Below are 26,504 nucleotides of genomic sequence, written 5' to 3' on the forward strand. Positions count from 1 at the left end.
TCTCTCCAGTTACAACACCCACCATCTCAAAACAGATGTACAACATGCAAAATGCATTTCAATTAGCTACAATTCAACTGCCTATTCAATATTAATATTAAACTCACACCTCAAATTTGTTTCTGCCCAGTGGCTGCTCTGCAACCAACGCTGAAAGCACTGTCCAGTAAGATTTAACACATCTGGGCACAGGTTAGCCCAACTATGACTTGGGCAAATAAGGTATATAACACAGTTAGTATACTATAGTGGGGTTTAATCAAGTGCCTACATCAGCATGATGAACCAAAAAAGCTGTCTTATGTTCTGCATGGATTTCCTACACAAACAAAAACCATCCTCCTACTTTACAAACCCCCACCATGAAACAGTGCAGGGAAAAAAAGATGACAGTCACTTTATTACGAGAGCTACCTTATAAAAAGGAGAGACTATGAGTAGTCCCAGCAGAGAGTTTAAAAATCCAAGCAGCATTAGGCTGTCTTTGGAAGTCTTTTTCTTTGGCAGGGAAGAAGAAAGGGGTGGATGAGGGAAACGTGTGTGCTCTCTTCCAAAATGAACACCCTTTAAGTCACAGAAAGATGAGCTGAAAAATATACACTTCTCCCCATTTGGCAGATCCCCAACATCTACATCTGTAATGATATTTAGTGATATCTCAAGAATTTTGAGAGAGGAACTCCTTACTTCTCATGCCCTTTAAAGGGTTTCCTAGTAATGCATAGGATCAGATGGCCACTAAATTATCTCTTACGGTACTCTCCTATGTTGCATAAAATTAACAGAAGCATATGATTACGTTAAAGTCTACTCCAGTTACTGGTGATATTAAAAAGAAGGGATCCCCTTACATAGGGGGTCATACTAGCGAACTTCCAGTTAGAAGGGGTGCAGAAATTGAAATCTCTCAAACTGATAAAAACAACCTGCTCTCTTACTCTTATCACTGAAACCGTCTCTCTTCTTCATCCTAAACATCTCAACTCTGCAGCCTGCCATAAAGAACAACTGCTATCAAGGACAGCGCATACCTTTCAGGACCTGACACACACCAAAATCTTCATGTGGCCAAAGGCCGCAAGACCGCAGAGAGTTAAAGGGAGGGAAAGAGTATACAAAGGTGACAGCAGCTCTTATTACAGATGGAATTACAGTGGGTACCCATCGAGGCCCAAAGCAATACAGAGGTACTGGCATCATCAGTCCCAGCTAGCTTGCTTCCTTGTACAGTTTAGAATTGAGATCAAGTCTAAAACACAAGAGATTTAATGCAAATATAGCCCTGTATCTATTAAAGAGACCAGAGTGTAACTTCAGTAGGTCTGCATTACAGATCATCAACCATCTCTTTATCATTTAGTCTTTCTTCACCTGTGTGAAACTACTACGTCTTGCGGCAAAAGTTTCTGGAGTAAATTTGTAAACAAGTATTGGAATATCTGAAATATGCTGGAACCCTCCCACAGCAGCAGTAATCCACAAGCCTGTTTCCTAAAAGCCACCCTCCTCTTTGTTGCCACTCTTACGGAAGCGCAGTATTTAAGATCTCACACATAGTCCTTGCCATTTCGCCTTCGAACCGAAGCTTCTACTTGGGAGACAACTGCCTCTTCCACAAAAAAAAAGCATTCTACCTAACAGTAAGTACAGCACCACACGCCCAGCTAGAGAACTTAATTTTAACAGCACAAAAAGCGCTCTTCCTTCAAAGAGCATAGTATCATGACTTGGCAAGAAAAGAGACAGATACTCATTCGACTGAGTTGTTAAGCATTAAGGTTCCATTAGTGACAAAAAAGGAAGTCGTGATACTCTTCAAGTTAAAAGTTTTAACTCTTTGTCACGTAAAAGCGATAAATAAGAGAAGGCACTGACATTTGTGCCAAGCCACTCAGACAGCTACGCAACACGCTGCCCCATCCCACAGTGACTAAGAGCAGAAAGGGCCCCGGCCAGGAAGCACTTTAATCGTTTGCATACCACTTAAAACCTCAAGAACTAGCAGGTATTAGAGGCGACCATGGCAGGCAGGACGGGCTCCAGCTCGAGGCAGCTGACACGCTCGCAGGAGCGGGCACAAGTAAACACTCAAGTCAGTCTTACGGCCAACTTCGCCACGGTCCCGTCCCCGCGGCACTCGCCGCGCCCGCTCCTGCGGGGACGCGGCGCCCGGCGGCCCCCCGCCGCTGCCCTCCCCGCGAGGAAGGGGCACCTACGCGTCCGCTCGGTCCCCGGAGCGCTGCCCCCGCGGCGCCGCAAGCCTCCTCCGTCCGGTCCCTGAAAAGCAGAGAGGGTTTTGTCAGGCCGCGCCGGGGCCGCCCGCCCGCCCGCCCGCGCCGGGGCCTCCCCGCGCCGCGGCCCGCCGCTGCCGGCCGCCGGGCGAGCGGCGCGGCCGCCGGGCCTCCGCCTCCGCCGCCCGGGCAGGGGGCCCGGCCCCGGTGCCGGTGCCGGCGCGGCCCCGCGGGGGTGCGAGCGCGCCCCTACCCGGCCAGCGCCCCGGCTCCGCCGCCGCCCGCTCCCGCTGCGGCCCCGAGCCAGCTCGCGGCGCGGCGCGGCACTGCGCAGGCGGCGGCGGCGCCGCCCGCGCCCGCGCCCTGGGGCCGCCCCCGCCGAGGCCGCCCGAGTGCAGGCGTACCCGCGGCCGCTGCGGCGGCCAGCGCCGGCGCCGCCATGGAAGACGGCCGACGGGGTTGCGCCTCCGAGCCGGCGGAAAGGAGGGGGAGGCGGCTTGGAAGCGTTTCCACCTTTATCGCCTTCAGCTGCGGTGGCCGCTGAGGTCTGCGCAAAACGCAGGTCACGTAACGGAGGCTCCGGGAGCGCTGCCGGGCCTGCCTCCGCCGCTTAGGAGGGGCGCTCCGCTGAGCCGCAGGGCGTTCAGAGCTGAGAGCGCGGCAGGGGCGTCTTAACCGCGGTGAACGGGTTGAAACTTCAAAAAGAAGTCTACCTCCCTAAAATTTAGAATTCTCATCTAAAGCTGCAGATGTAAAATGATCAAATCGCACAGCTCATGGCACTCGGAGTTACTGTTCATGTAATTCGCAGCGCTGCACCCCACGACCTCATTCCTCTTCTCTGTCAGCGTCCAGACTGCTAACACGTAGATAAACTGTAACTGCCCAAGTTCCAGAACCTGCTCAAAACTAGTGACTTCTCTAATTGCAATGACTGAGTGCATATGATTTCATTTTATAGCTGGAATTGAGACTTTCTGCCCTGTTGCGTGCAGTCAGGAGCACAGTATTTTCAAGAGCAAGTTATATATTGCTGCTGTAGTAGCAATACTACATCTTACTAGTATCGCTGTATTACTTTCTCAACCGTGTTTTCCACCAATCCCAAATCAGTGTGGGAATACTCTTTCCCCTCCCCCAGCTGTGGCACTTTCTAAATGGCACCAGAAACGCATTCTTTATTTAGCGCTTGCTAACCTGCCCATTCTGCACATTTTCTTCCCAGCTTCTATCTATTTTTGGAGGCATCAGGTTTGGAGGAGGAACTAGAATGCGACAGGCAGCTCATCTCTGAACTGAGGAACAGTTCAGAGAAGACATTTTTGTGACTGGAAATGACTAGCTGATAGGAAGAGCAAGCGAAACCTTCTGTGTTTATTGCGAAGTATCTTTGATGTGGGGCCTATTCAGCTGTGGGGAAAAAGTCATCCATTATGTAATCTGTTCCTGCTACTATAGAACTCATCCCTGTTGAAGAGGCAATTTAGGTAACCAGCACTTATCTCTGGGACATCTCTAGATATATCGTGCCTTTCGTCTCCAGCTGCTTTACAAATAGGTAAGATCTATAAGTGTCAACCATCAAAGTAGATCAAAAAGCACGGAGCAAGGTTAATAGATGGGCATACTAAACGTGAAAGGACTGCTCCGTATGGAGCAATCTAGGATTGATAATAGCAATTACTTAATAATAAAAGGCAACGTATGTAACTTTAGACTGAAACATGATTAATGCATTACAGCATCAGAACGCTTGTTACTTTGCCCTTCTTTTTCACCTGTCACACAAGACTCTCAAAAACTGTACGATTGTTATTGACTGCTCACGTGATAGATGAGCCTTATACAACTCTACAGTTGAAAAAAGAGGCACAAAATGATTGAATACTATGCTAAGGTTACAGTGTGACTCATTTGCAGAATTAGGGTAGCGTACAAAAGCACGACTCCCAGCCTATCCCTTAAGTAATCGCTCCTCACAACGCACACAAGTCAAATCTTCTCCCCAGTAGAAATACCAGGGAGAATTCTCAATAGTAGAACATAACATACGATATAAAAATTTGTCAGCACACAATATTTAACAAGTCTGTTCTCTGAAAATAAAGTAACGGTCAGAGATGCCTAAGTACCATCTGTAGTCTAACTTTATTAGCGCTTTGTTATTCACTTGCAAATGGAATGCCTTATAATAGCATATAACATAAGTAACAATCCTAAATTCCTAACGTTACCCAAACGCCGGGAAGCCTCCAAGGTTTAAGGATTCCCAGGCACTCTGTGATTATGGAGACGGTATGCAGACTTAAGGACTGGGTTAACAGATTTAAGAAAGAAAGCAGCACTTCCTGAGTCACTACAGCTACTTTCTTTTTCTGCCTGGATTAACTGTGCAGCTCTCTACAACAACCAACACAAAGCAAGAGACCAACATTCCTGTTTTGGATCTGTTGCCCTCCAAAATTGTATCTATGCATCTTCTTCTTAACTGACAGTTACTACCTTGCACGTTCTCCTCTGATAAGCAAGCATGCCTTATGTACTAGAACATTTTATAAATAGCCCTGGCAAAATTAAATACTAGAACAACCTTCATCGAACCCAAATACACAATGCATCAGCACGCTGTTTTGGTTTGGTACCGTACAGCCAGCTGCCACGTTGTATTCCAAACAGTAATGCGAAATAGCTACTGCATTTATGACCTTGTGGCCCCTACAGAACCAGGGAAAATGAACCTAAGGTCTAGAATTATAAAACTGCCTCCTTATCCACACAAGGTTTCCAAAGTAGAAATAAAATACTTACATTATTTACAGTTCCCAGGATTCAGAACTATACAGGAGTTAATTCTCTTCCAATGACTAAGCCCAAGAATTTGTTTCAGTCACCTCAGGATTCTTGAATGGAGAAAATCAAATAAATGTGAATGCAATGCAGAAGTAATTCAATAAAAAACATATATAAAGGACTCAAAAATATATTTCAAAGCAGGACTATTAGTAGCAAGATCAAAATGGCATTTACAGACTTACACTGGGCCTCCCATCTCTCATGAAGTCTTTTGACAATGTCTTGCTTCATGTTATTACGAAATCCACGCAGCTAGGCCGAGCACGACTCATACTTTTTCTAGGGTGTTCCACACGTACAGAAAGCTGTCTAACCACGACGGTGTCTTTCTCTCACAATTTATAATTATATACGTACACTGCAATTACCTGAAATTATTTTAACTTAAATTTCAGCTCTAGCATCACCCAAAGGTTATTAACAGCTTTTAATTTCTCATTTCACATCGCTCTTAATTTCTCCAAAACTTTTTCATTCAGAGCTTTGCAGTTGGAAATTTTTGCCTGAAGATATAAAGATAAGCAGGTAGGCGTTGTCTGTATGCACGCTCAAGAGACGCGCAAGGTAACAGACGGCACAGACGCGGCCAGCTGTCACCTACGCGATACCGGGGTGATCCAGGCCGAGGTACACGCGTGACGGTGCCTTCTCCCCTGTGGACTCCCTACCCCAAGCAGGGCCGGCTGATGTAACGTTGCACAGTGAGTTACAGCGGTGTCAGGGGACGGCGACCCCGTGCCGCGACATCCCGACCGCACACACAGCCAAGGAGCACGGCCCTCCGCGGCGGGGGCAGGCTGGGCCCTGCCGGCGACGGCCGCCCGGGCGAGGGCCAGGCCCCGGCCCTGCTGCGGCGTCGGGGCCTGCCTCGCCTCGCCTCGCCTCGCGGCGCCGGCCCGAGGAGGCGCTGCCGGGACCTGTGGCGCGGCCCGGGGTCCGCCGGGGCCGAGCGCACCGCCGCCCGTAATGGCGGGCTCCCTGTCCCCGGCAGTAACCATAGAAACTTCCAGAACGGCCCAGCCGTCTCTCGCCCCGGCCGTCGCAACGACGGCCGCCCCCAGCCAATGAGCGCCTTCCGCCTGGCTCTCGCTTCTCTGTTGATAGGTCCGCGACACCGGCGGGACGAACCAATCAGAAGACGGGAGGGGGGCGCGCCAGCCATGTCATAGCGACCGCCCGGTTCTCGCCAATCAGAGAAGGCCAGCTTAGTAGCAGCCAGCCAATAGAGACGCTCCACCGAGGGCCGCGCAGCCAATGGCGAGCCTCCACGAAGGAATAACGGAAGGTATATAAGGCTGGGCGGCGCGGCCTGAGCGTTCAGCGGCAGTTGAGCGTGCAGGGTTGCGGTAAGTGGCGGCGGCGGGGCGGGGGGGAAGTGTGGGACGTGCTGCAAGGCCCGCGCACGTGGCGCGCCCGCGGCGCCTCCATTTTGTGCCGCCGCCTGATCGCCGGCTTCTTCCCCAGGGCGGCGGCGGTGACGGGCGAGCGGGCGACATGCGGCACCTCCTGTTGGCGCTGCTGCTCCTGAGCGGCGCGCGCGCGGACGACGAGGAGAAGAAGGAGGATGTGGGCACCGTGGTGGGCATCGACCTGGGCACTACCTACTCCTGGTGCGTGGGGAGCGGGCGGCGGGGCCGGGGGGGAGGAGCGGCTGGGGGAGGGGAGCGGAGGGGGCGGGCGGGGGAGGAGGAGGAGGAGGAGGCGGCGGCCCCGGCGCCGCCTGACGGCCCTATTGTCCCTGCAGCGTGGGCGTTTTCAAGAACGGCCGCGTGGAAATCATTGCCAACGACCAGGGCAATCGCATCACGCCGTCCTACGTGGCGTTCACGCCCGAGGGGGAGCGCTTGATCGGCGATGCGGCCAAGAACCAGCTCACCTCCAACCCCGAGAACACCGTGTTCGACGCCAAACGGCTCATCGGCCGCACCTGGAACGACCCCTCCGTGCAGCAGGACATCAAGTATCTGCCGTTCAAGGTGCGCCCCGAGCCGCGGGGGTGGGGGAAGGGGGGCCCAGGCGTCTGGTCGGAAGAGTGGTTGCGAGTACTGCTTTGTGCCACTTGTCAGAGGAAGCGATTCAATCGCAGAGCTCTTCTGAGTTACTTTGCAGTATTGTAATCCTCCTGAGAGGGGCTGTGGTGCAGTGAGCTGGCTGAGGGGTGTAAGTTTCTGCTCTTAGGGTTACAGAGGGTTACCATTCACATCCATGTCCTACCATAGTAGATTTGCTGACCCTTCATAAGGGCGGAAGCAGACAGCCTGAAGCACTAGGAACAATTTCATGAACTGCTGGAATGTGACAGTATACTCTGTGTTTCTTAGGTTATTGAAAAGAAAGCCAAGCCCCATATTCAAGTTGATGTTGGTGGTGGACAGACAAAAACATTTGCTCCTGAAGAAATTTCTGCTATGGTTTTGACAAAGATGAAAGAAACTGCAGAGGCTTACTTGGGGAAGAAAGTAAGTGAATGAGTGGTACTTGCAAGAGCTTAAAGCAGTAGCCTTACGGAACTAAAGATAAGTGGGCTGAATCTGTGGACTGACCTTGTACTCGTGAACTCCTGTGCTGGTTTTCTCTTGTGTAGCCCAATGGCATGGGTTTGTAGGGTTTTTATTTCTATTTGTAGAACAGTGAACTACTTGTATCAGTATTACCAAGGTCACCTCTAAGCTACTTTCTTTATTCCTTTTTTTACTCCTTATTCAGGTTACCCATGCTGTTGTTACAGTGCCAGCCTACTTCAATGATGCTCAGCGTCAGGCTACAAAAGATGCTGGTACTATTGCTGGATTGAATGTGATGAGAATTATTAATGAGCCGTAAGTAGCCTTAACTATTTTGTTGGGGGCGGGGGAGGGAGTAATCAAAACTTTCTAACTTGGTTGTTCTCTATACAGAACAGCTGCTGCCATTGCTTATGGATTGGACAAGAGAGAGGGCGAGAAGAATATCCTTGTATTTGACTTGGGTGGTGGAACTTTTGATGTCTCCCTCCTCACAATTGACAATGGAGTCTTTGAAGTTGTGGCTACTAATGGAGACACCCACCTGGGCGGGGAAGACTTTGATCAACGTGTTATGGAGCACTTCATCAAGCTCTACAAAAAGAAGACTGGAAAAGATGTCAGGAAGGATAACAGAGCTGTGCAGAAGTTAAGACGGGAAGTGGAGAAGGCAAAGCGAGCGTTGTCATCTCAGCATCAGGCCAGAATTGAAATAGAATCCTTTTTTGAAGGAGAGGATTTCTCTGAGACTCTTACTAGGGCCAAGTTTGAGGAACTCAACATGGTGAGTGTACAAAGGTAGCTTGTCAGTAAGCTAGTGCAGCTACCAATTCTGAGTGTGTAGCATTTCACACTGCAGTTTTGTTACTCTTGAGCAGAGTATAAATCTACTTGCACTGAGAAGCAAGAAGTTACCCTTTCCCAGGGTAACTAGGAAGAGGTGTGGGGGGGGGGGGGGGACACTTGGTGACAATTAAGATCTCATCAAGGCTCATTGTAAGGCAGTTGATGTTCTGTAGTGGTGGTTCTTTTACCTTAAGGCTGCCTACTTAGAGATTAAATGTAGGGAATACAGTCTTACTGTTGTGCTTCCTTTATCCTCTTAGGATCTCTTCCGTTCTACTATGAAGCCTGTTCAGAAAGTTCTGGAAGATTCTGACCTAAAGAAATCCGATATTGATGAGATAGTTCTTGTTGGTGGCTCTACTCGCATCCCCAAAATACAGCAACTTGTTAAAGAATTCTTCAATGGCAAGGAGCCTTCTCGTGGCATTAATCCAGATGAAGCTGTAGCCTATGGTGCTGCTGTTCAGGCTGGTGTTCTCTCTGGGGACCAAGATACAGGTAAGTTACACTTTACTGTGACTTCACTTTACTGTGACTTCCAGAGACTACTGGCTCTGAATAGCCAGTCCTGGTTATTGACACGAGTGCACTCTAAGGAGAACTGAGTTATGTTTCCTTTTCCAGGCCTTAGAATCTTAAGGCTTCTTAAGGTCTTAGTTTACAGCGATAGGATGTTGTGCCTGTCTAAAGAACTGAGACTGCATCATGTTTTTAACCTTGTTCCATTTTAGGTGACTTGGTGTTGCTGGATGTGTGTCCTTTGACACTTGGCATTGAGACAGTTGGAGGTGTAATGACTAAATTGATCCCAAGAAATACTGTTGTTCCCACAAAGAAGTCTCAGATCTTCTCCACAGCTTCTGACAACCAGCCCACTGTGACAATCAAGGTTTATGAAGGTAAGTGCCCCTGGGACAGACCCTGTAAACAGCTGCAAAATATCTTAAGGCTTCCATGTTTGAAATTGCCTTGTTAAAAGGATGCAGTATATCTCAAGTTTGCCAATTTCCATGCCCTTATGGAGGGAGGAGCATGGTAACAGCATGGCCTCTGGCTGGTTTAACAGCTGAATGAAGCTGCTCTGATCAAGTTTCCTGAGTGGCATCAAAAGCTGCCTGTGTATTTTCAAATGGAGTTTCTAGAATGTGACCCTGGGGAAAACCCCCAAGTAAGGGGGGGGATACTGTAGGTGCGTAAATAGGATTGGAGTTGGTTCCAGAGTTCAAGCTTTGAAGTATCCGTAGCTTAAAGCTAGTGCTGCAGGAAAAAGTGCAAAACACAATTAGGTAAGAAAGAAACAACATCTGGTTTTGTCTCTTCCAGGTGAGCGCCCTCTTACCAAGGATAATCATCTTCTGGGAACATTTGATTTGACGGGAATTCCTCCTGCTCCTCGTGGTGTCCCACAGATCGAAGTTACCTTTGAAATAGATGTGAACGGGATCCTGCGTGTAACAGCTGAAGATAAGGGCACTGGAAACAAAAACAAGATCACGATTACGAATGATCAGAACCGGTTGACACCAGAAGAGATTGAGAGAATGGTTAATGATGCTGAGAAGTTCGCCGAGGAAGACAAGAAGCTTAAAGAACGTATTGATGCCAGGAACGAGCTGGAAAGCTATGCCTATTCTCTGAAGAATCAGATTGGGGACAAAGAGAAGCTGGGTGGTAAGCTGTCCTCTGAAGACAAAGAAACAATAGAGAAAGCAGTAGAGGAGAAGATTGAGTGGCTTGAAAGCCATCAAGATGCTGACATTGAAGACTTCAAAGCAAAAAAGAAGGAACTGGAAGAAGTTGTCCAGCCAATTGTTAGCAAGCTCTATGGAAGTGCAGGCCCTCCCCCTGGTGAAGAAGAAGCAGGAGAGAAGGATGAATTGTAGATACTGGCATCTCTGAATGTAGAGTGTTTGTGTATATATTGGACTCAGGAACACTTGTTTAAAATATTGAACTCTAATTTGGAATGTAATTTTGAGCCTTCACTCATGAGTGGAGCTGGAAATGCTAGCCCAAAGTGGCTGTTTACTGCTTTTCATTAGCAGTTGCTTGATGTCTGGGGAGGGAAGGGTAGCAGGGGTGGGAGTGTAAATGAGAAGTGGGTTTAGAAGTATTCACAGTGGAAGTATTCTATTTAACAATTTGGTCATGTGCATTTGGTGTAGAATTTTTCTACCTGAAGTGACCACAATAAATTTGTTATTTACACTGGATTTTGTTCTAGCTTGTATTTTCTACTATGTAGCAGCACTGGCTGGTTTTACCAAACTGAATTCTAACTAAATGATAGTTCAGCTCATCTATTGATGTAGTAGCTCTTCGAGGTGAGATTTTTTTTTTTCCCCCCTCTAGAGGTTTGTTTTAATTAGCTCTGCTTTGTAAGTTTGGTAACTCTGATACAAGTCCTTGAAGTCTGCTTGGCTTTGACTAGTCCATGGTGTCCCGTGGGAGAGGTGTTAGAGGTATATAAAGAGAGCTGAGTCTGTTTCAAAGTATAATTATAACTTTGAATACCTGCAGCTTAAAGCTAGTGCTTGTATTGGGTAATAGAGAGAAACAATAGCAGAACCTGAAGAGTGGATTTTAAAGCCGGACTTCTAAGCTTTCATTAATTAGTCTGAGTTTATCAGCTAAAGCTAGGGAATGTCCAAGTACAGAATTTAAGTACAGGACTGTACTTAAGTGCTCTTAGGCTTAATGAGTAAATTAATCTCTCCTGTGCTGAGAGACAGTTCTAGCTTTCTTGTTCTGCTGATGCTCAAGTTTTGGGGGTGAGGAAGGGATATTCTATAGTGCTGTGCTCAAAACAGCCTACACTTGCATGGTGTAATAGATCTTGGAAGGGCAGGGGGGAGTAGGTTAGCCTGAATAATAATAAGGGGGGGGGGGTGCATGTCTCTCTGGTTGTACAGCTTCCCTAGAGCCTGTAAGACAACTCTTTGCCCTGCCCTGTGAATGTAGGTGATTACACTAAGCAGTAGTCAAACTGGCCTCTTCAATTTGAGTAAGAGGCCTTTATTCCCCTGCTGTCACTCTAATGTTAAAGAACACCTGGAAGTGGGGGAACCAAGCTTATTTACAATACACAATTTTGCCTGGGTATTAACATCCTAGAGCTTTTAAAATCCAAGCTTTAGGGTCTTGGTTCCCAAATACCACTCTTCCCATGGTTGAGACCACTCTGTATCAATTTCCTGTTTAAAAAGTTTCTTCCTTCAACACCTGCTTTTGATTTTTGGCACCATGATCTCTTATTAAAAAGTAACATGAGCTTGCTGACAACTGTAAGGAAAAACTGAGGAGGGAGCTTTTTGGGGTACCTGTCCCAACCACCACCTGCTGCTGTAGCTTTTCTTAACTTCCTTGGCATTTTCATTCAGCTGTTCTCAAAAATAATGAAAGTTAAAGGTGACAGTTTTTTTTTTTAACCAGCTCACATTTTATTTTCATATGTAAAATGTTGCTGTAATGAAGCTTTGTGAACTTGAGGGGAAGCCGTCTAGAAACATGAATGCAAACTGTCCCAGGCTGTCACATGCTTTCTTACCACCATCAGCATACTTCCACAGGGGCCCTGTGCCTCAAGTATGGCTGACCTCTACACACAGAAAGGCTGTGTAGCCACAGCACTTTAAGGGTTGTTAGCACAGTACTGTCCATTTGATGGCGATAACTTGTTTATTGGAGAAAGTGAACTTCAGTTACAACCACTGCTGTAAGACCCCTGTTCAGAGAAGTGGTTGATGCTGTACAGGATTGCAGACATACTATTCAATCAGACTTACAATACAGTCCCTGTGTATTTCCCCTTGAGTATTCATCCCACCAAATATTAACAGCAGATGCATCACTGTGTCTTCAGCACCTGCCTTCTCCTTTTGGCTCTTCTGGGGCGAGGCAGCTGTGTCACTGACTGACACAGTTGCTCCCTTCCCTGTTTTGTCTTCGCAAGTGACAGCTTCTGTGTTGCTGTCCTCGTTCTCGCTGCCAGCGCTAGCCCGCCAGGGAATGACACACATGGAATGGTCCAGCCTTCCGGGGGGCAGCGGGGAGTCAAACTGTAAGAGCGTCCACTGCTGCTTCTCTGCCGTGCGAGAAATACATACTCGTATCTTTTTTTAGCTAGCTTCACAGACTTACCAAGGGAGGAACAGTGACATGGTTAGTTGTAGACTAGCTTGCAGTTATAGATCTTTAAAAAAGCAGTAGAGCTAATTATTTCAGCTTTACTTTTAGTGTTATACTGGTGTGATTCCAGTGCAATAAAACTACTAAGCTGAAACCCAAGAACTGCAGGCATAATATATTTTCAGGCAGATTAGTATTTACCACTGCACAGCTGAGAAGTCTCCCTACCTATGTGATACTTGTATGTAGTATCTAGTGCCCCATCTGGATTTATTCCACCAAAAATGTATAAGTGGTCTTTAAACACAGCTGATGAGTGAGCTGCCCGTCCTCCTGGGACATCACCTGTGGCTGATATCTTAACCCATTTCAAGTCATCTGTTGGAGAAAAACAATGCTTTGCAAGAAAAAAAAGTTCCAAGTTTTTCAACATAAATTGGATAATGGTACAACATGTCTGAAATACCTCAGGGAAACTACCCCAATGTATGGATTTTCTTTATTTTAAAAAAGGGTTCGCTGTAGGGTTTTGCTTTCCGGAGTTCAGGCTATGTATAAACACTGCTATTTCTTTTAGAGCCAAACATCCAAACTGAGGGGCAGGTTACTGGATACTATTCTGCAAAAGTAGGAGGATCGCGTGGTTTTGCGCAAAGCTGAACAAGAGATGGCAACATACAAAGACTTTTCCTTCTGAGGAGTGTAATGTGTTCTCCTTCCCATGAACCAGAGCTGCCTGGCATTAATTAAATTCATGTTTTTTGCATTAATGCTGATATTTCTCATATCAAGGAGAGCCGGCGTTGTTAGAGGCTTTTCACACACCATTTCATGGGCAAATGCCTCACTGGCAACGAGGGAGATTGCCTCCTGCTTGCGAATGAACGGAGAGGCCTGCGCAACTCTTTTCCCGCATGCTTACCTTGGTGGAAAGAGCAAAAGTAGAGTACCTCATCTTGCATCCAACTTCCTGAAGCATACCTACTGCATTTAAGATCTGATCTTTTAGAAAAAAGGTCTCCCTGAAAGCAAAATACATCACGCAACAGCTATTGCTCTAAAGGCACCTATAGCCATACTCACTTATATCAATGCAGAATAGATCATTGTAAAAAATATCACCAGCTAAACCTCCATGTATGAAAAGTTTGGTCCCAACCGCAGCCACCACATGTCCCTGCCGAGGAGAAGGGGGATCACCATGAACATCTGGCTGGGACCAAGTCAAGGTGGCTAAAAAGGGAAGTACAGACGCATTAGGAAGAGAACTCTGGAAGCGCCACAAAGCAGTGACCCAGGACCCCCTGCTGAGGCTTCCCGAGGGAGTGCTTCCAGCAGCGTCGGAGAAGCGTTAATGCCGTACTACAAAGCACGAATAAGCCCTCAGATAGAGTTCTGCGCACAATCTGCATCACCCAGCAGCGGGCAAGATTAGTTCAACCTGGAAACTCTTCCCGGTGCATAAAGGGCCAGGAGGGCGAATGGGCCGACACCAACAGAGCCCGGGGCGAGCAGCACGTTGCGATGCCACCAGGGAAAGGAAAGAGCTGTTGGGCAAATACCTCAACCTACCCTGACCTCCCTTTGCATTTCCACCCCAGATCTGTACCTTGCCGTTTTAGCCCAAATTCCCAGTGCCTACGCAGAGCTGCGCACACGTCAGTCACGCAGAACATTCACCGACCTATTTAAACTCGCAGCCGAAGCAGGGGCCCAACACTTCCATCTCCGACTAAACCCGAAACGCAAACCTGCCATCGAACGGACGATGACCTCGGCAGCTTGGCGCAACGTGCCCGCGCGCGCGGCGGTACCTGTGTCAAAGACGTGAAGCTGTCGGTCCCGCACGGGTTCGGCTCCTCTCTCGCCCCCTCCGAACACGTACAGGCGGTCTCCTACGACCGCCGAGGAGGTGTGAAACGTCCGAGGCAGCGGCTGCACGCCAGTCACTTCGGGGCTCTCCCAGCAACCTGTTTCTAATCGAGAGAGGTCACGGAGGACAGCGAGGGTCTCGGGCGGACGCCCGGCAGCGGGGAGGCGCCGCGAGCGGGGCGGGGGGGGGGGGCACTCACCGGGGTCCAGCACCTGGACGCAGCCCCGGTTGCCGGCGCGGTGGGCGCCGCCGAAGACCCAGAGGCGCGGCGGGCGGGCGGCGGGCAGGGCCGTGGCGTGCTCGTAGCGCGGCCGCAGCCCGCGCCAGCCGGCCGCCGCCCAGCGCAGCGGGCCTGCGGCGGCGACAGCCACAGGGCGGTTGGCGGCGGCCCGCAGCCGCGCCCCCCCCCCATCACCACCACCACCCCCCCCCGGGCCGCCGCCGCCGCCCCCCCGGCCGCCCCCTCACCCAGCTCCACGAAGTAGGCGTCGGCGAAGGCGCCGGCGGCGTCGGCGCCGCCCAGCAGCAGGACGCGGCCCGGCCCGCCCGGCACGAAGAGGCAGCCGTGGCCCACGCGCCCGCGGGGCCGCTCGCCGCGCGGCGACAGCCGGTACCTGCGGGGGGGCGGGGGGGGGGTGAGCGGCGGCGGCGGCGGCGGCGGCTGCGCCCCCCCCCACCCCGGCCCGGCCCGGCCCGGCGCTCACCACGTCGCCGGCCGCGGGGGGCGCCCCGGCGGCAGCACCGGCAGCGCCCGCGGCGCCATGACGGCGGCCGGACCGGACCGGACCGGACCGGACCGGGCGGCGCTACCGACCCAGCGAGGCCGGACCGGGCGGAAGCGGCGCTCCGGCGGCGGCCGGAAGTTGCTCCGCCTTGCGGCGGGCGGCGGAAGCCGGCTCGGCGCTCCCCGGAAGCGGTGGGTCCCGCTTCTGGTGGCGCACCGCTGTCTCAAGATGGCGCCGCTGGACCTGGACAAGTACGTGGAGATCGCGCGGCTCTGCAAGTACCTGCCCGAGAACGACCTCAAGGTGCGGCCGCGCCGGGCCGGGGCCGGGGCCGGGGAGCGGGCAGCGGGGAGCGGCGGCGGCGGGGAGCGGCGGCGGGGAGCGGGGCGCGGCGGCGGGGCCCGGCCCGGCGCTGACCCGCTCTTCTCCCGCAGCGCCTCTGCGACTACGTGTGCGACCTGCTGCTGGAGGAGTCCAACGTGCAGCCGGTGTCCACCCCCGTCACGGTCTGCGGCGACATCCACGGGCAGGTAACGCGCCGCCGCGCGGGGCCCGCGGCCCGGTGCCCGGTGCTCGGCGCTGCACACGCCGCCGGGTCCGGGCAGCGCCGGTGTCCGCCGCCGTGCGGGGCCTGGGGCTGCGCGGTGCCCGGTGCCGGTGTGGCTGTGACCCAGCCCCTCACGTCTCTGCCCCTCTCTGCAGTTCTATGACCTGTGCGAGCTGTTCAGGACTGGAGGTCAGGTCCCTGACACAAACTATATCTTCATGGTACGTTCAGCCTTCACCCGCGACTCGGGGGATAGTTTAAAAAAAAAGGTTAAAACTGAAATCCTGAAACGCTTGTTCACTTTTACACCTTGCTTGTAAGTGCTGTGCTTGCTGTTTGGCTGCTGTGTACGGGCTTCACTTCGCTGAGTAAAATATGAATTACGTAGCGCAAGCGATGCAGAAAGAGAAGAGCGTAACGCGCGTCAAACAGAAAGTTGTACTTGGTGTTGTAGTCAACAGTCTGAGCGTCTGTCCGGTTACGCGTCAGGGTAGCTTTAGATGCACGTAATGACTTAAAACTCCAAACAACCAAAGAACTTGTTTTCGTAGAGCGTGGATGCCAGGCTTTCTTTCAGCGTTAGATTTCCTTATGCACTGAGAAATTAAGAATGGATCTATCGCTTTGCTTTTGAATGTGACTGTTTCTCCATTTATGAATTTTCTTTGACTTGCAGGGTGACTTTGTAGATAGAGGTTATTATAGTCTTGAGACTTTCACTTACCTTCTTGCACTAAAAGCTAAATGGCCTGATCGTATCACACTGTTACGAGGCAATCATGAAAGCAGGCAGATAACTCAAGTGTATGGATTTTATGGTAAGTCTTTATCCAAATGATTTCTGAATGATGGCTAATGTAATAAACAACTACCTTATCTTTCCCCTTGGACATCTGATTTTTGAATGCAGCACTACTTGTGGCTCTCCTAGAACCAGGTGGGAAACGGGCATAGTAAAACTGGAATGTTATAATTTGTTAACGTGATCCTTGCATTCATGAAGCGGAGCATGTTTTAGTCCAGTGGTTCGCTGTTGGACTTCTTGTGCCTAAAGTCAAAACCTAATCTGACAAAGTTCTAGCTTGCTTTTTTTCCCTCCAGCACCTGTATGTTCTTGTTTGGTTTTAGTACCCTATTTGATTTTTAGAGACAGAGAAAGATAATATATTTGTACAGAAAGTGCTTTCATATCTTTTAATGAAAAGTTCCAGGAGAAATCGTAATGTTGCTGTAATTCCTTTTGGGCTTCGCTATAGCTGAGAAACAACACAATGTGTAGAGTTTGCTATGGAAGCTATTTATTGTCAGCAACAGGCATGGGGGAAAATGCCACTGACTAGAAAGAAGCAGTAGGGCGACTGTTCCAAAAACCAACACCATTAAATTGCTTGGAAAGTTTTAGTTGTGTGAGGAAATCCTGCAAAATAAACCTGATAACACCTGAGGAAATTCGGCAGAATAACTAACACCTGCCACAGGGAACATGTAGACTGTAATATGCATTTTCTGGGATAATGTGGCAACAAGAACAAATAGAAGTGTTGACAAATGGCTTAAGGCTCCAAAGAAATACTTTTCTGCCAGGGCTATACAGTCCAGAATTGCTTACATCCAGTTTATAGCTACACGAATGTGGCATTAATTTACCATTGCCAAATTACTTTTTTTTTTTTGATTTCTTTCTGGTTTTATGAGAAATGGGAATAATTTGGTCTTGTTTTGCTTTCTAACTAAGCAAAGCTACTGTAAGTCTTATTTGTAGTCAGGAAAACTAAGTAGCCCAGATAGTTTCACAATTTTTGCCTTAAATCTCCAGTGTAAAATTCTGTAATACAAACATTCAGCTGGTCTGGAATGTCCCAGCCAGCTACTTGCAGGGAGCAGAGAAAACATCATAAGTCGTGTTGTGTGAGATCCTGTTTTCGCTCCAGCACCCCCTGTATTGCTCAAGGGAGTGAAGAATGTTAGCTATCTGAGTGTGCTTCCTACTAGTGGACCTAGGTGACAATAAGACAGACAGCTTCCCGCTGAGCATTTACTGGTGCTCCTGATAATGCTTTTTATTACACACTTGACTTTTCAAGTTCTGCTGTAAGTATTTGCCTCTGTTCTTATTATTTGAATTTCTTCTGATCCATTAAGAAGAAAAAAATTCTCTATTTAACAGATGAGTGCCAAACCAAATATGGAAATGCTAATGCTTGGAGATACTGTACCAAAGTCTTTGACATGCTCACAATAGCAGCTGTAAGTGTAAACGCTATATTTAAAAAGAATCTAAGTAGATTGTCTAAATGTGACCTCTTGAATTAGCGGCCTTTAAGGGTCACGCTGGTAGAGTTCTGAGTTGGATTGAAGTGCTGTGCGTTTGACACGCGTGCCTTTTTTCTCCAGTTAATAGATGAGCAGATTCTCTGTGTGCATGGTGGCCTGTCTCCAGACATCAAGACACTCGATCAAATTCGAACCATTGAACGTAATCAAGAAATTCCGCATAAAGGAGCCTTTTGTGACCTTGTCTGGTCTGATCCGGAAGATGTAGATACTTGGGCGATTAGTCCACGGGGAGCAGGCTGGCTGTTTGGTGCAAAGGTGACAAATGAGGTAATGATGCTATTGCACGCAGCATAAAGTAATTGTAGTTATGAGATAAATTAAGACGTTTAACTACAAGTTTGGTGTTTATCCTAGTGCTTAACAGATTGAGGACTGTGTGAGATGACTAACTTTCCTGCTAAGATAGCTCTGAGTAAGCTGTGTGCTGATGAAGAAGGTGCTTTTGCTTTATTGTTGCTAATTCAAACCAACTCGAAAAAATTGAGCCGTTTGAACTTTAAAAAAACAAAACAAAACAAAACCCTGCCAGATGAGATGATACTGATCTTGCGTTTTAAAAGTAGAATGCAGTGAGTGGGGGGGGTTGGACTTGCATGATCTTTAAAGGTCCCTTCCAAACTCAACCCTTCTCTGAGACTAACTAATTTTATTAGGCTTTGTGCAGAAATACCTCCCTAGAGATTTAGGAGAAAAAACACCACTGGAACATTTTTTTCCTAAAAATTCCTGACTTAATTTTTGTTACTTTTAGCGAAACAGTAAGCAGACTTCCCTAGGCTAAAATTTGTTGACCTTCTGAGGCTTCTGAACGAGCTGCGTTAGGAAAGCCTGATTCAGGGTATTCGTTGTCCTTTGTGGTCTTACTGCAGCATGTTCAGGAAAGTGTGAACGTTGTGGACACAACGCAGGCTTAGCCATCTCATCGGCGACTGGGTGTTTTTCAGTATGTTTTGAAAAGACGGGTCCCTTCATGGCACCATTAGCTTTAATAACACATTTAGATGACAGTGATGTGGCTAGGTCAACGTGACTGGCCGCGCTTCTGTGAAAACAAGGGGCTACTTCAGTTTGGTTCCTCTCAGAGATGTTGAAGCGGGAGCCTTGAAGTATCTTCTGTGCAGCTGAAACCTGGCAGGATTCTGGCAGAAAGCTTTTGGGGCAGGTTTGGGAGCAAACCTGTTGACCAGCTGCGATACGGGGTCTCGGGAGGGTGTTCTAAATGGGGAAGGCTGTTGTGTGGGTGATGATGTGCAGCTCTTCACAGAGAATATTTACACGCCTTTTTTTTTTTTTTCCCCCTCCTTTAAATTACAGTTTGTTCATATCAACAACTTAAAACTCATCTGCAGAGCACATCAGCTAGTGCACGAAGGCTATAAATTCATGTTTGATGAGAAATTGGTAACGGTATGGTCTGCACCAAATTACTGCTACCGTTGTGGAAATATTGCGTCAATCATGGTCTTTAAAGATGTAAATACAAGAGAACCAAAGCTATTCCGTGCAGTTCCAGATTCAGAACGTGTAATTCCTCCTAGAACAACTACACCCTATTTCCTTTGAGACCTTCCCCAGCCTGCCATTTCCCTGCTCCCTTGTAACTATCCCTTTACAATATACTTTTTATTGAGCACTTTGCTGCTGAAATGCTGCCTCTTGCCTTTTTTTATGTTTAAATTATCTAAATTTATTGTGTATTATGGTGTCTGTAGCAAGTTCCTTTTTCCTACCCTAGATTCATTTCAGAATATTTGTAATATGTCCTTGACATTTATACTACTGCATGTAGTTCTTACGTACTTCTGGGTTTAGATGAAACGTTTTCCTTTTAAAATCATAATACATTGGAACCAGGTCAGTCCTGTTGCATTACTCAGCTTTTTGTTTCGTAAGTTTTAAGAAATTTCAGCAGCAAAGTTACTATCCAGTGTGCACGATGGGGCTGCAAACGCGTTGTGTTGTGTGCACGTCCGAGACGTAGAACTGAATCGTCCTTGCTATATCTTGTTTTAAGTGGATACAAAATAAAGTGGTCGAAAGGGCTGCCCCCCACCCCCCCTTTTTTTTTTTTTTAAGACTTCGGTTAAAAATACACCAAGATCTGCTACAGCGATGGAATTTGTACATTAAAATAATTGTTCTGATTTTTTTCAGATACCTTGTATTTTTAATAAAGTCGTATCTTAAATGAAATCCACCTCTAGGTTAAATAGTGCCGATACAAGCCCCGCGTTGTGGCCGAGAGGGGGCGGCGGGCGGGCCCGGGCCGCGGTTCCGGTTCCGGCGGGAGCGGGTTGGGGTTCCGGTTCCGGTTCCGGCGGGGCGGCATGGCGCGCAGCACGCTCTCGTCCCGCTTCCGCCGCCTCGACATCGACGCCTACGACGAGAACCGCTTCGTGGAGGAGCCCGAGGAGGCGGCGGCGGCGGCGGCCGAGCCCGACGCGGGCCCCGAGGTGGAGGCGCTGCTGCGGCAATATCCTTGCGGGGCCCCGAGCGGGCGGCGGCCCTGGCCGGCGGGGCGGGGCAGAGCAGAGCGGGCTGCCCCGGTGCAGGCGGGTGCCCCGGGCCGGGCGGCTGCCCCCGCTGCAGGCGGGCTGCCCCGGTGCAGGCGGGTGCCCCCGGTGCAGGCGGGCTGCCCCCGCTGCAGGCAAGTGCCCCAGTCCAGGCAGGTGCCCCCAGTGCAAGTGGGTGCCCCCGGTCCAGGTGGGGCACCCCCGGTGCAGGCAGGCACCCTGGTGCAGGTGGGGGGGTGTCCCCCGGTGCAGGTAGGTGCCCCAGTCCAGGCAGGTGCCCCCGGTGCAAGTGGGTGCCCCCGGTCCAGGTGGGGCACCCCCGGTGCAGGCAGGTACCCCGGTGCAGGTGGGGGGGTGTCCCCCGCTGCAGGCAAGTGCCCCAGTCCAGGCAGGTGCCCCCAGTGCAAGTGGGTGCCCCCGGTCCAGGTGGGGCACCCCCGGTGCAGGCAGGCACCCTGGTGCAGGTGGGGGGGTGCCCCCCGGTGCAGGTAGGTGCCCCAGTCCAGGCAGGTGCCCCCAGTGCAAGTGGGTGCCCCCGGTCCAGGTAGGTGGCCTGGTGCAGGCGGGGGGCGCCCCCGGTGCAGGTAGGTGCCCCAGTCCAGGCAGGCACCCCCAGTGCAAGTGGGTGCCCCCGGTCCAGGTGGGGCACCCCCGGTGCTTGCAGGCACCCTGGTGCAGGTGGGGGGGTGCCCCCCGGTGCAGGTAGGTGCCCCAGTCCAGGCAGGTGCCCCCAGTGCAAGTGGGTGCCCCCGGTCCAGGTAGGTGGCCTGGTGCAGGCGGGGGGTGCCCCCGGTGCAGGTAGGTGCCCCAGTCCAGGCAGGCACCCCCAGTGCAAGTGGGTGCCCCCGGTCCAGGTGGGGCACCCCCGGTGCTTGCAGGCACCCTGGTGCAGGTGGGGGGGTGCCCCCCGGTGCAGGGAGGTGCCCCAGTCCAGGCAGGTGCCCCCAGTGCAAGTGCGTGCCCCCAGTCCAGGTGGGGCACCCCCGGTGCAGGCAGGTACCCCCGGTCCAGGTGGGGGGGTGCCCCCGGTCCAGGCAGGCACCTCCAGTGCAAGTGGGTGCCCCCGGTCCAGGTGGGGCACCCCCGGTGCTTGCAGGCACCCTGGTGCAGGTGGGGGGGGTGCCCCCCGGTGCAGGTAGGTGCCCCAGTCCAGGCAGGTGCCCCCAGTGCAAGTGGGCGCCCCCGGTCCAGGTGGGGCACCCCCGGTCCAGGTGGGGCACCCCCGGTGCAGGCAGGGCCCCCTGGTGCAGGTGGGTGCCCCAGTCCAGGCAGGCGCCCCCAGTGTAAGCGGGTGCTCCCGGTGCAGGTGGGGCACCCGTGGTGCAGGCAGGCGCCCCTGGTGCAGGCGGGGTTCCCGGCGAGGGCGAGCCGGAGCTCCCGAGGAGCTGCGCCTTGCCCGCGCCGCCCCGCTGCACCCCGGTAACAAAGTATTTGCGGCAGGGCTTATCGCGCGACTTAGCTGTAGCTGCGGACTGCTTCCCTGTGCTCTTGGTCTCCTTCTGTGGCACATCGGGCTGTTACCTGGTGTCCAGAAATCGTTCTTATAAAACACATCATTTATCATCTGTTATGGTATTCAAAGTTTGTATACAAGATTGTCGGTTGGGTTGGAGTGAGTTATGATGGTGCCAATAACCGACCGGCTCGAGTCCTTGACTTGCTGTGCTGCACAGGCGATACGCTCCGAGCTTTCCACACAGCCATAAGGAATTCTCCTGTTAACACCAAGAACCAGGCGATGAAGGTAAGCGGCACCTCTGCGCTTCCTGAAGCGGCTCTGTCACTGCCTCGCAGCAGGCACGCACCCACCCCTAGATTTCAGCAGCGGATCGTGGGGGCACTTCCAAATGGTTCAGCATTTCTCCAGAAATCTGATTAATACCTTAGTGCTGTTAATTAGTGATAGACTACAGCAATACGCTGTATTTTCTACACAGGCAATCGCTTTGTGTTCAGCTGCACCATCCATAGGCAGGCTCTTGAGCAATAATGCTGCTGCTTTTCGATGCAAATGGCCTGTTAGCTAGCCTGCGACAGCAGACTCGTAAATGAACGCAGGTCTGTGCTGCTCTTCTGCCCAGCTCTAACTGCCACAGGAGGGACACTGGAGCAGCTGATGCTTGTAAAGAAGAGGATGATGTTCTTGGGATAAACCAAAGTTTCCTTACTCAGAAAAGCAATTGATGGAGTTAGTGAGCACATACCTGAAGCAGTGTTTGCATGTGGATTTTGCAATATGCTTTTAAAACAAGGAATTTGGCCTTGCACTGTTGAATTTGTTACAGCTCAGCAGATGATTCTGCAATCCCTTTCAGTTAGCCCTTCCGAGAAAGAAGCATGAAAAAAATCCACTTTTAAAAAGATGTACCCACCCTTCTCGCTACTAAAACTTAAAGTGCAAAATGTTAACCTGCTTGGTTACAACAAATAAATAGACCAACTTTTTAATGTAGTGGTCTTCTGAGCATACTTTTGTCAAACACAGGTCTTTGATACAGTTCCAGCTTTGCTGGCTCTAATGGTTTTTTGTTTTTTTGTTTTTTTGTTTTTGTGGTCTTTGCAGGAACAGGCCCAGGGAACCATGCTTAAAGTCCTCACATCTTTTAAAAGCAGTGAAATAGAACAAGCAGTGAACTCCTTAGACAGAAATGGCATTGACTTGTTAATGAAGTACATTTATAAAGGATTTGAAAAGCCAACAGAAAATAGCAGTGCAATATTACTTCAATGGCATGAAAAGGTAAGTTTCTTCTGGTGCTGTCCGGGCTCAGGCACCTTTCAAAAGGGTCGGTGTTAGTGCTTTCACTGGAGCCCCTCTTGTGTATGATGGCAGGGGATTCATCCCAGAGAAGCACAGTGCTTGGTAATTCCTTTCATTTTTGGTCTCTTTGCACTTGAATTCATTAAGCCTTTGCCTGAATTTCAAAGCTCGCCCTCAGCCAGGAGGAGAGGTGAGACTTGTGGGAGGGTCCGGTGACCGCCGGAGGAAGCTCTGCCACCTTGTTCTGAGTGTAATGAGGGCAACGGTTTCCCACCAAGGAAAAAGAACTGGGAGTGGAGATGTGATTGTGTGAACCCTGGAGCTGGCAGTGTTTCTTTGTAGTTGAGTATTTGGTTAATGGCATGCTCGGGAAGCGTAGGTCTGGCAAGAGTTTTCCACAGTTAAGTGCCTATAGCAGCATACATGTCCCAACTTAGTAAGAGGACTGAGCAAACCTGTTTAGTTTGCACAATAAAGGCTTTTGAGATCTCTGAAGAGATTCCACTTGGATCCAGGGCAGTCCCCTCTAGTTTCTGTTGAATGACCGTTTTGAGATATGAGGGGGTGAGATGTGTTTAGCAGCTCTTGAACGTTCTCACTCTGTGTCATGGGATGAGGCGCATGAAACAACTCTTCTGTGCTGCTCTCCCCAGGTAGAAACCCGTGCGAAATGACTGACATCTTCCCCAGCTGCCTAGGTTTTAAGTGCTGCACAGGCTTTCAGTGGTCCTCTTAGAAGAAACAATCCTTAAGAACTCTGCAGTTCAGTGTACCCTCTGCATTGTAGCAGTACGGCCAGCTATTAATGGCTATGTCATTTGCAAAAATTGCTTTTTCTGAGATATGTAAAAACCGAAATTGTGTTTGCAACAGTGGCTCCAGCTATTAGCAACTGTCACTTGCTTTGCAGATTGTTTAGCAGGGGAGGAGGAGAAAATACATTATCAGGACAGCAAGGAACATGTTTCTGCTTGACTCTTCCCCACCCCCTCAATGGAGACTGTTTTCTGGTAACTGTGGGCTGGTGCTCCACAGTATATAAAATTACTCAATATTCTGCCTTGACTAGGAAAAAGTTAGTGTTTAGAGCGTGTAGGCACATGCAGAATATCTCTTCCTCATTTTGAAAGGAACAAGGCAGGTCTGAAGTAGGCTGGGCCGTGTTCTTAAATGAAAGCTTTCCTCGTGTTCTCCTTTCTGGCGTTACTGCTAAGAAATGTGACTTGCTCAGGGAGGCGTCTGCGGTTCGGCAGTAGCCTCTGTCCATCCTGGAGACGGAGTTCTGCCTGTGGAAAAGGCCCGTTTGTCATCCCTATGTAAAGCAGGTCTCATAACTCAGGCACATCATGTGCAAGCTCTGATTCTGAGTGGATGCTTTACATCCATCTATGTTCTAATGACAGCAAGGTGTCTGATACTGTTGATTGTTTTTCTCCTTTCATAAGTTGCAATAGCCACTTGGCTGCGTTTGAATTGTGCCTGCAAAGTAAACGTGCTGTTTTAAGCAGCTTCAGTATTACTCATTTTGTCATAATTAAGTCAATCTTCTAGACTTTAGAAGGATACACATTATTTACGTTGAGGGATGCAAACCAAACCGAAATGAGCCTTTCCCCATTCGGGGATATGGGAAGGGAGACAGATTCTGTATTTTCAGTAATGCATGTGACATGAGTATCTTCCACAAGAACCAAAAGATGGTTTGTTAGATTTTGGGCAGTGTACGTTTCCTTGTGGTTTTAGTGGTATATGGGTTGTTATTTTTATTTCTGCAATTGGTTGTGTCTACCCTTCAGACCCTTGGTTCTTGTGTCACTGAGTACGTTTACAGACTGTCACGATATATGCAGCGCAGTAACGCGAGTCAAAGATCACTTTCATCTGTATTTACAGAGAGGGAGCAAGGCACATGCTTTCCAAGATCGTGGGAGGAGATAGGAACAAGCAGGATCTGAATTCAGCCCTGATCTCCCCAATCAGCCTTTTTAACTGTCACGCTAAATCGTTTAGAGAACACACAACGAAGAGGAATAACTGTGTGACCGCTACCACAGGAAGTTAAAGGTGGCAGCAATGTAAAAGGCACCTGCACAGACCTGAAGAGGCGGAACAGCTTGTAAACCACGTTTCCTGTTCTGCTGGCAGCAATTAGCACAAAGAATTGCTTTGTGGTCTTGGCTAGCATAAGTTAACTGATACATACTAATGCTTTGCGTGATGGAGCAATCGTACCATGAGAACAACTGATGTCTGGCCTTGCAGGCTACTATGAGTTTTATCATGGAAACCTGACACTGCAAGATAGGGTTTAGTGCCTAAATGATACTGTTTAAAATGTCTTTAACCTCAGCATGTGCTAGAGAAAATGAATAGATTTTTCCTAAGGAACCGTTGTCAAATCTTGAATTTGACAGCAAAAAAGGGTAGAACAAGAAGAAAAGCCCAAGATGGCTATGTGTGAAAAACAAGTTTTTGGAGAAGAGACACTTACTTCTCTGTTACTAAGCACAAAACTGTTTGTTCTTCTAAGATGCCTTTTGTGTGCACTGCAGCAACTGTGTGTAACACCTATCTCCTTTTCCCCTCCCCACAGGCATTAGCAGTAGGTGGACTAGGTTCCATAGTAAGAGTTCTTACAGCAAGAAAGACTGTTTAAAAGACTATTAACTTGCACCAAGACGACGATCAGTTCTGGACCCAGAAGAAGGAACTAGCTGAAATGACACTGGTCCATCTTTACAGAGATTGCAGTCTGCTGAAATACTATGGAAACCTCTTCTTGGAATGCTTTTAACTTCAAAGGTGGGGGAAGAGTAAACATTATTCCTGTATGCTCTATCAAATACAGGAGCCAAGATATTATCCTGATCCCTTCTTCTTTAAAAGGCAGAGAAAAGGTGAACTCCTGCCCCCCCATTACTGTAAGTGAACAGGTATTTTCAGATGCTGCTTTATCAGAGCGTGGTGATACAAGATCCTGTGTGTACTGCTTATTTAAGAGGTAGCTATGTCGTTTGCAGATGCAAGATTCTGACCGCTTAAAGGTAGGAGAAGTGTTTGTTAGAAAGAGGGGATGGTCAAAGGACTAGCTGGACTGTGGGGCTGGTTTCATTGTAAAGTGCCTGCTGCATTAATAAAGTTCTTGGATCACACGAGTTAAGTAATTTATTTTTAGCGAACCTGTAC

The 26,504-nt window shown here is 49.6% G+C and overlaps 5 protein-coding genes across 24 annotated transcripts in view; 3 read left to right on the forward strand and 2 right to left on the reverse strand.

Annotated features, from left to right (window-relative positions):
* GAPVD1 (GTPase activating protein and VPS9 domains 1) overlaps positions 1-5,914 on the reverse strand; it is a 36,696-nt gene extending 30,782 nt beyond the window's left edge. For 5 of the 18 annotated variants that reach the window (XM_068915393.1, XM_068915389.1, XM_068915387.1 and 2 more), the window contains exons 1-2: positions 2,636-2,687; positions 2,217-2,277 (exon numbers count right to left, since the gene is read on the reverse strand). In XM_068915393.1, the coding sequence (XP_068771494.1) occupies positions 2,217-2,277; positions 2,636-2,672 (98 nt within the window). In that variant the 5' untranslated portion in view covers positions 2,673-2,687. Of the gene's footprint in view, positions 1-1,980; positions 2,100-2,216; positions 2,278-2,484; positions 2,562-2,635; positions 2,775-5,039; positions 5,132-5,266 lie in introns of those variants that run through there. The other 13 variants (XM_068915395.1, XM_068915390.1, XM_068915398.1 and 10 more) reach the window with 11 other exon arrangements.
* The window catches only part of HSPA5 (heat shock protein family A (Hsp70) member 5), a 339,565-nt gene extending 328,918 nt beyond the window's left edge, over positions 1-10,647 (forward strand). The window contains exons 1-9 of one of the 2 annotated variants that reach the window (XM_068915406.1): positions 6,277-6,430; positions 6,549-6,694; positions 6,829-7,060; positions 7,406-7,543; positions 7,791-7,903; positions 7,982-8,372; positions 8,695-8,932; positions 9,166-9,333; positions 9,758-10,647. In XM_068915406.1, coding sequence (XP_068771507.1) covers positions 6,579-6,694; positions 6,829-7,060; positions 7,406-7,543; positions 7,791-7,903; positions 7,982-8,372; positions 8,695-8,932; positions 9,166-9,333; positions 9,758-10,317 — 1,956 coding nt within the window. In that variant the 5' untranslated portion in view covers positions 6,277-6,430; positions 6,549-6,578 and the 3' untranslated portion in view covers positions 10,318-10,647. Of the gene's footprint in view, positions 1-6,276; positions 6,431-6,548; positions 6,695-6,828; positions 7,061-7,405; positions 7,544-7,790; positions 7,904-7,981; positions 8,373-8,694; positions 8,933-9,165; positions 9,334-9,757 lie in introns of those variants that run through there. The other variant, XM_068915407.1, reaches the window with a different exon arrangement.
* Positions 10,648-12,093: 1,446 nt separating this feature from the next.
* Positions 12,094-15,198, reverse strand: RABEPK (Rab9 effector protein with kelch motifs). Its single transcript, XM_068915346.1, has 7 exons — positions 15,140-15,198; positions 14,904-15,049; positions 14,635-14,787; positions 14,377-14,538; positions 13,646-13,795; positions 12,791-12,940; positions 12,094-12,518 (listed from the first exon to the last, which is right to left on the reverse strand). The coding sequence occupies exons 1-7, from the start codon at positions 15,196-15,198 to the stop codon at positions 12,202-12,204; spliced, it is 1,137 nt and encodes a 378-aa protein (XP_068771447.1). The 3' UTR covers positions 12,094-12,201.
* PPP6C (protein phosphatase 6 catalytic subunit) lies at positions 15,172-20,237 on the forward strand. The gene is made up of 7 exons (XM_068915408.1): positions 15,172-15,463; positions 15,595-15,690; positions 15,863-15,928; positions 16,384-16,525; positions 17,875-17,954; positions 18,102-18,311; positions 19,359-20,237. Exons 1-7 carry the CDS (start codon positions 15,197-15,199, stop codon positions 19,605-19,607), a joined length of 1,110 nt encoding a protein of 369 aa, XP_068771509.1. The 5' UTR covers positions 15,172-15,196; the 3' UTR covers positions 19,608-20,237.
* Positions 20,238-20,319: 82 nt separating this feature from the next.
* On the forward strand, positions 20,320-26,473 carry ARPC5L (actin related protein 2/3 complex subunit 5 like). 2 transcript variants are annotated; one of them, XM_068915409.1, is made up of 4 exons: positions 20,320-20,497; positions 22,140-22,301; positions 23,121-23,297; positions 25,912-26,473. In XM_068915409.1, the coding sequence occupies exons 1-4, from the start codon at positions 20,372-20,374 to the stop codon at positions 25,972-25,974; spliced, it is 528 nt and encodes a 175-aa protein (XP_068771510.1). In that variant the 5' UTR covers positions 20,320-20,371; the 3' UTR covers positions 25,975-26,473. The 2 variants fall into 2 exon arrangements, with proteins under 2 accessions (XP_068771510.1, XP_068771512.1); XM_068915411.1 differs by having other exon boundaries at positions 20,323-20,517; positions 22,229-22,301.
* The last annotated feature ends 31 nt before the right edge of the window (positions 26,474-26,504 follow it).

Source organism: Struthio camelus, chromosome 20 (assembly GCF_040807025.1).
Source record: "Struthio camelus isolate bStrCam1 chromosome 20, bStrCam1.hap1, whole genome shotgun sequence".
Lineage (NCBI taxonomy): Eukaryota > Metazoa > Chordata > Aves > Struthioniformes > Struthionidae > Struthio > Struthio camelus.

What these genes read in the sequence shown, in the direction of transcription:
- ARPC5L (XM_068915409.1), top strand. Translation starts at nt 20,372, where the DNA reads ATGGCGCGCAGCACGCTCTCGTCCCGCTTCCGCCGCCTCGACATCGAC. An exon ending in AGCCCGACGCGGGCCCCGAG is followed by an intron (nt 20,498 to 22,139) that starts GTGGAGGCGCTG and finishes TGGTATTCAAAG; the next exon opens with TTTGTATACAAGATTGTCGG. An exon ending in TACTTCAATGGCATGAAAAG is followed by an intron (nt 23,298 to 25,911) that starts GTAAGTTTCTTC and finishes CCCTCCCCACAG; the next exon opens with GCATTAGCAGTAGGTGGACT.
- RABEPK (XM_068915346.1), bottom strand. Translation starts at nt 15,198, where the DNA reads ATGGCGCCGCGGGCGCTGCCGGTGCTGCCGCCGGGGCGCCCCCCGCGG. An exon ending in CGTCCAGGTGCTGGACCCCG is followed by an intron (nt 14,539 to 14,634) that starts GTGAGTGCCCCC and finishes TCTCTCGATTAG; the next exon opens with AAACAGGTTGCTGGGAGAGC. An exon ending in GCTTCACGTCTTTGACACAG is followed by an intron (nt 13,796 to 14,376) that starts GTACCGCCGCGC and finishes TTCCCTTTTTAG; the next exon opens with CCACCTTGACTTGGTCCCAG.
- PPP6C (XM_068915408.1), top strand. Translation starts at nt 15,197, where the DNA reads ATGACGGCGGCCGGACCGGACCGGACCGGACCGGACCGGGCGGCGCTA. An exon ending in TGCCCGAGAACGACCTCAAG is followed by an intron (nt 15,464 to 15,594) that starts GTGCGGCCGCGC and finishes CTTCTCCCGCAG; the next exon opens with CGCCTCTGCGACTACGTGTG. An exon ending in TCAAGTGTATGGATTTTATG is followed by an intron (nt 16,526 to 17,874) that starts GTAAGTCTTTAT and finishes TCTATTTAACAG; the next exon opens with ATGAGTGCCAAACCAAATAT.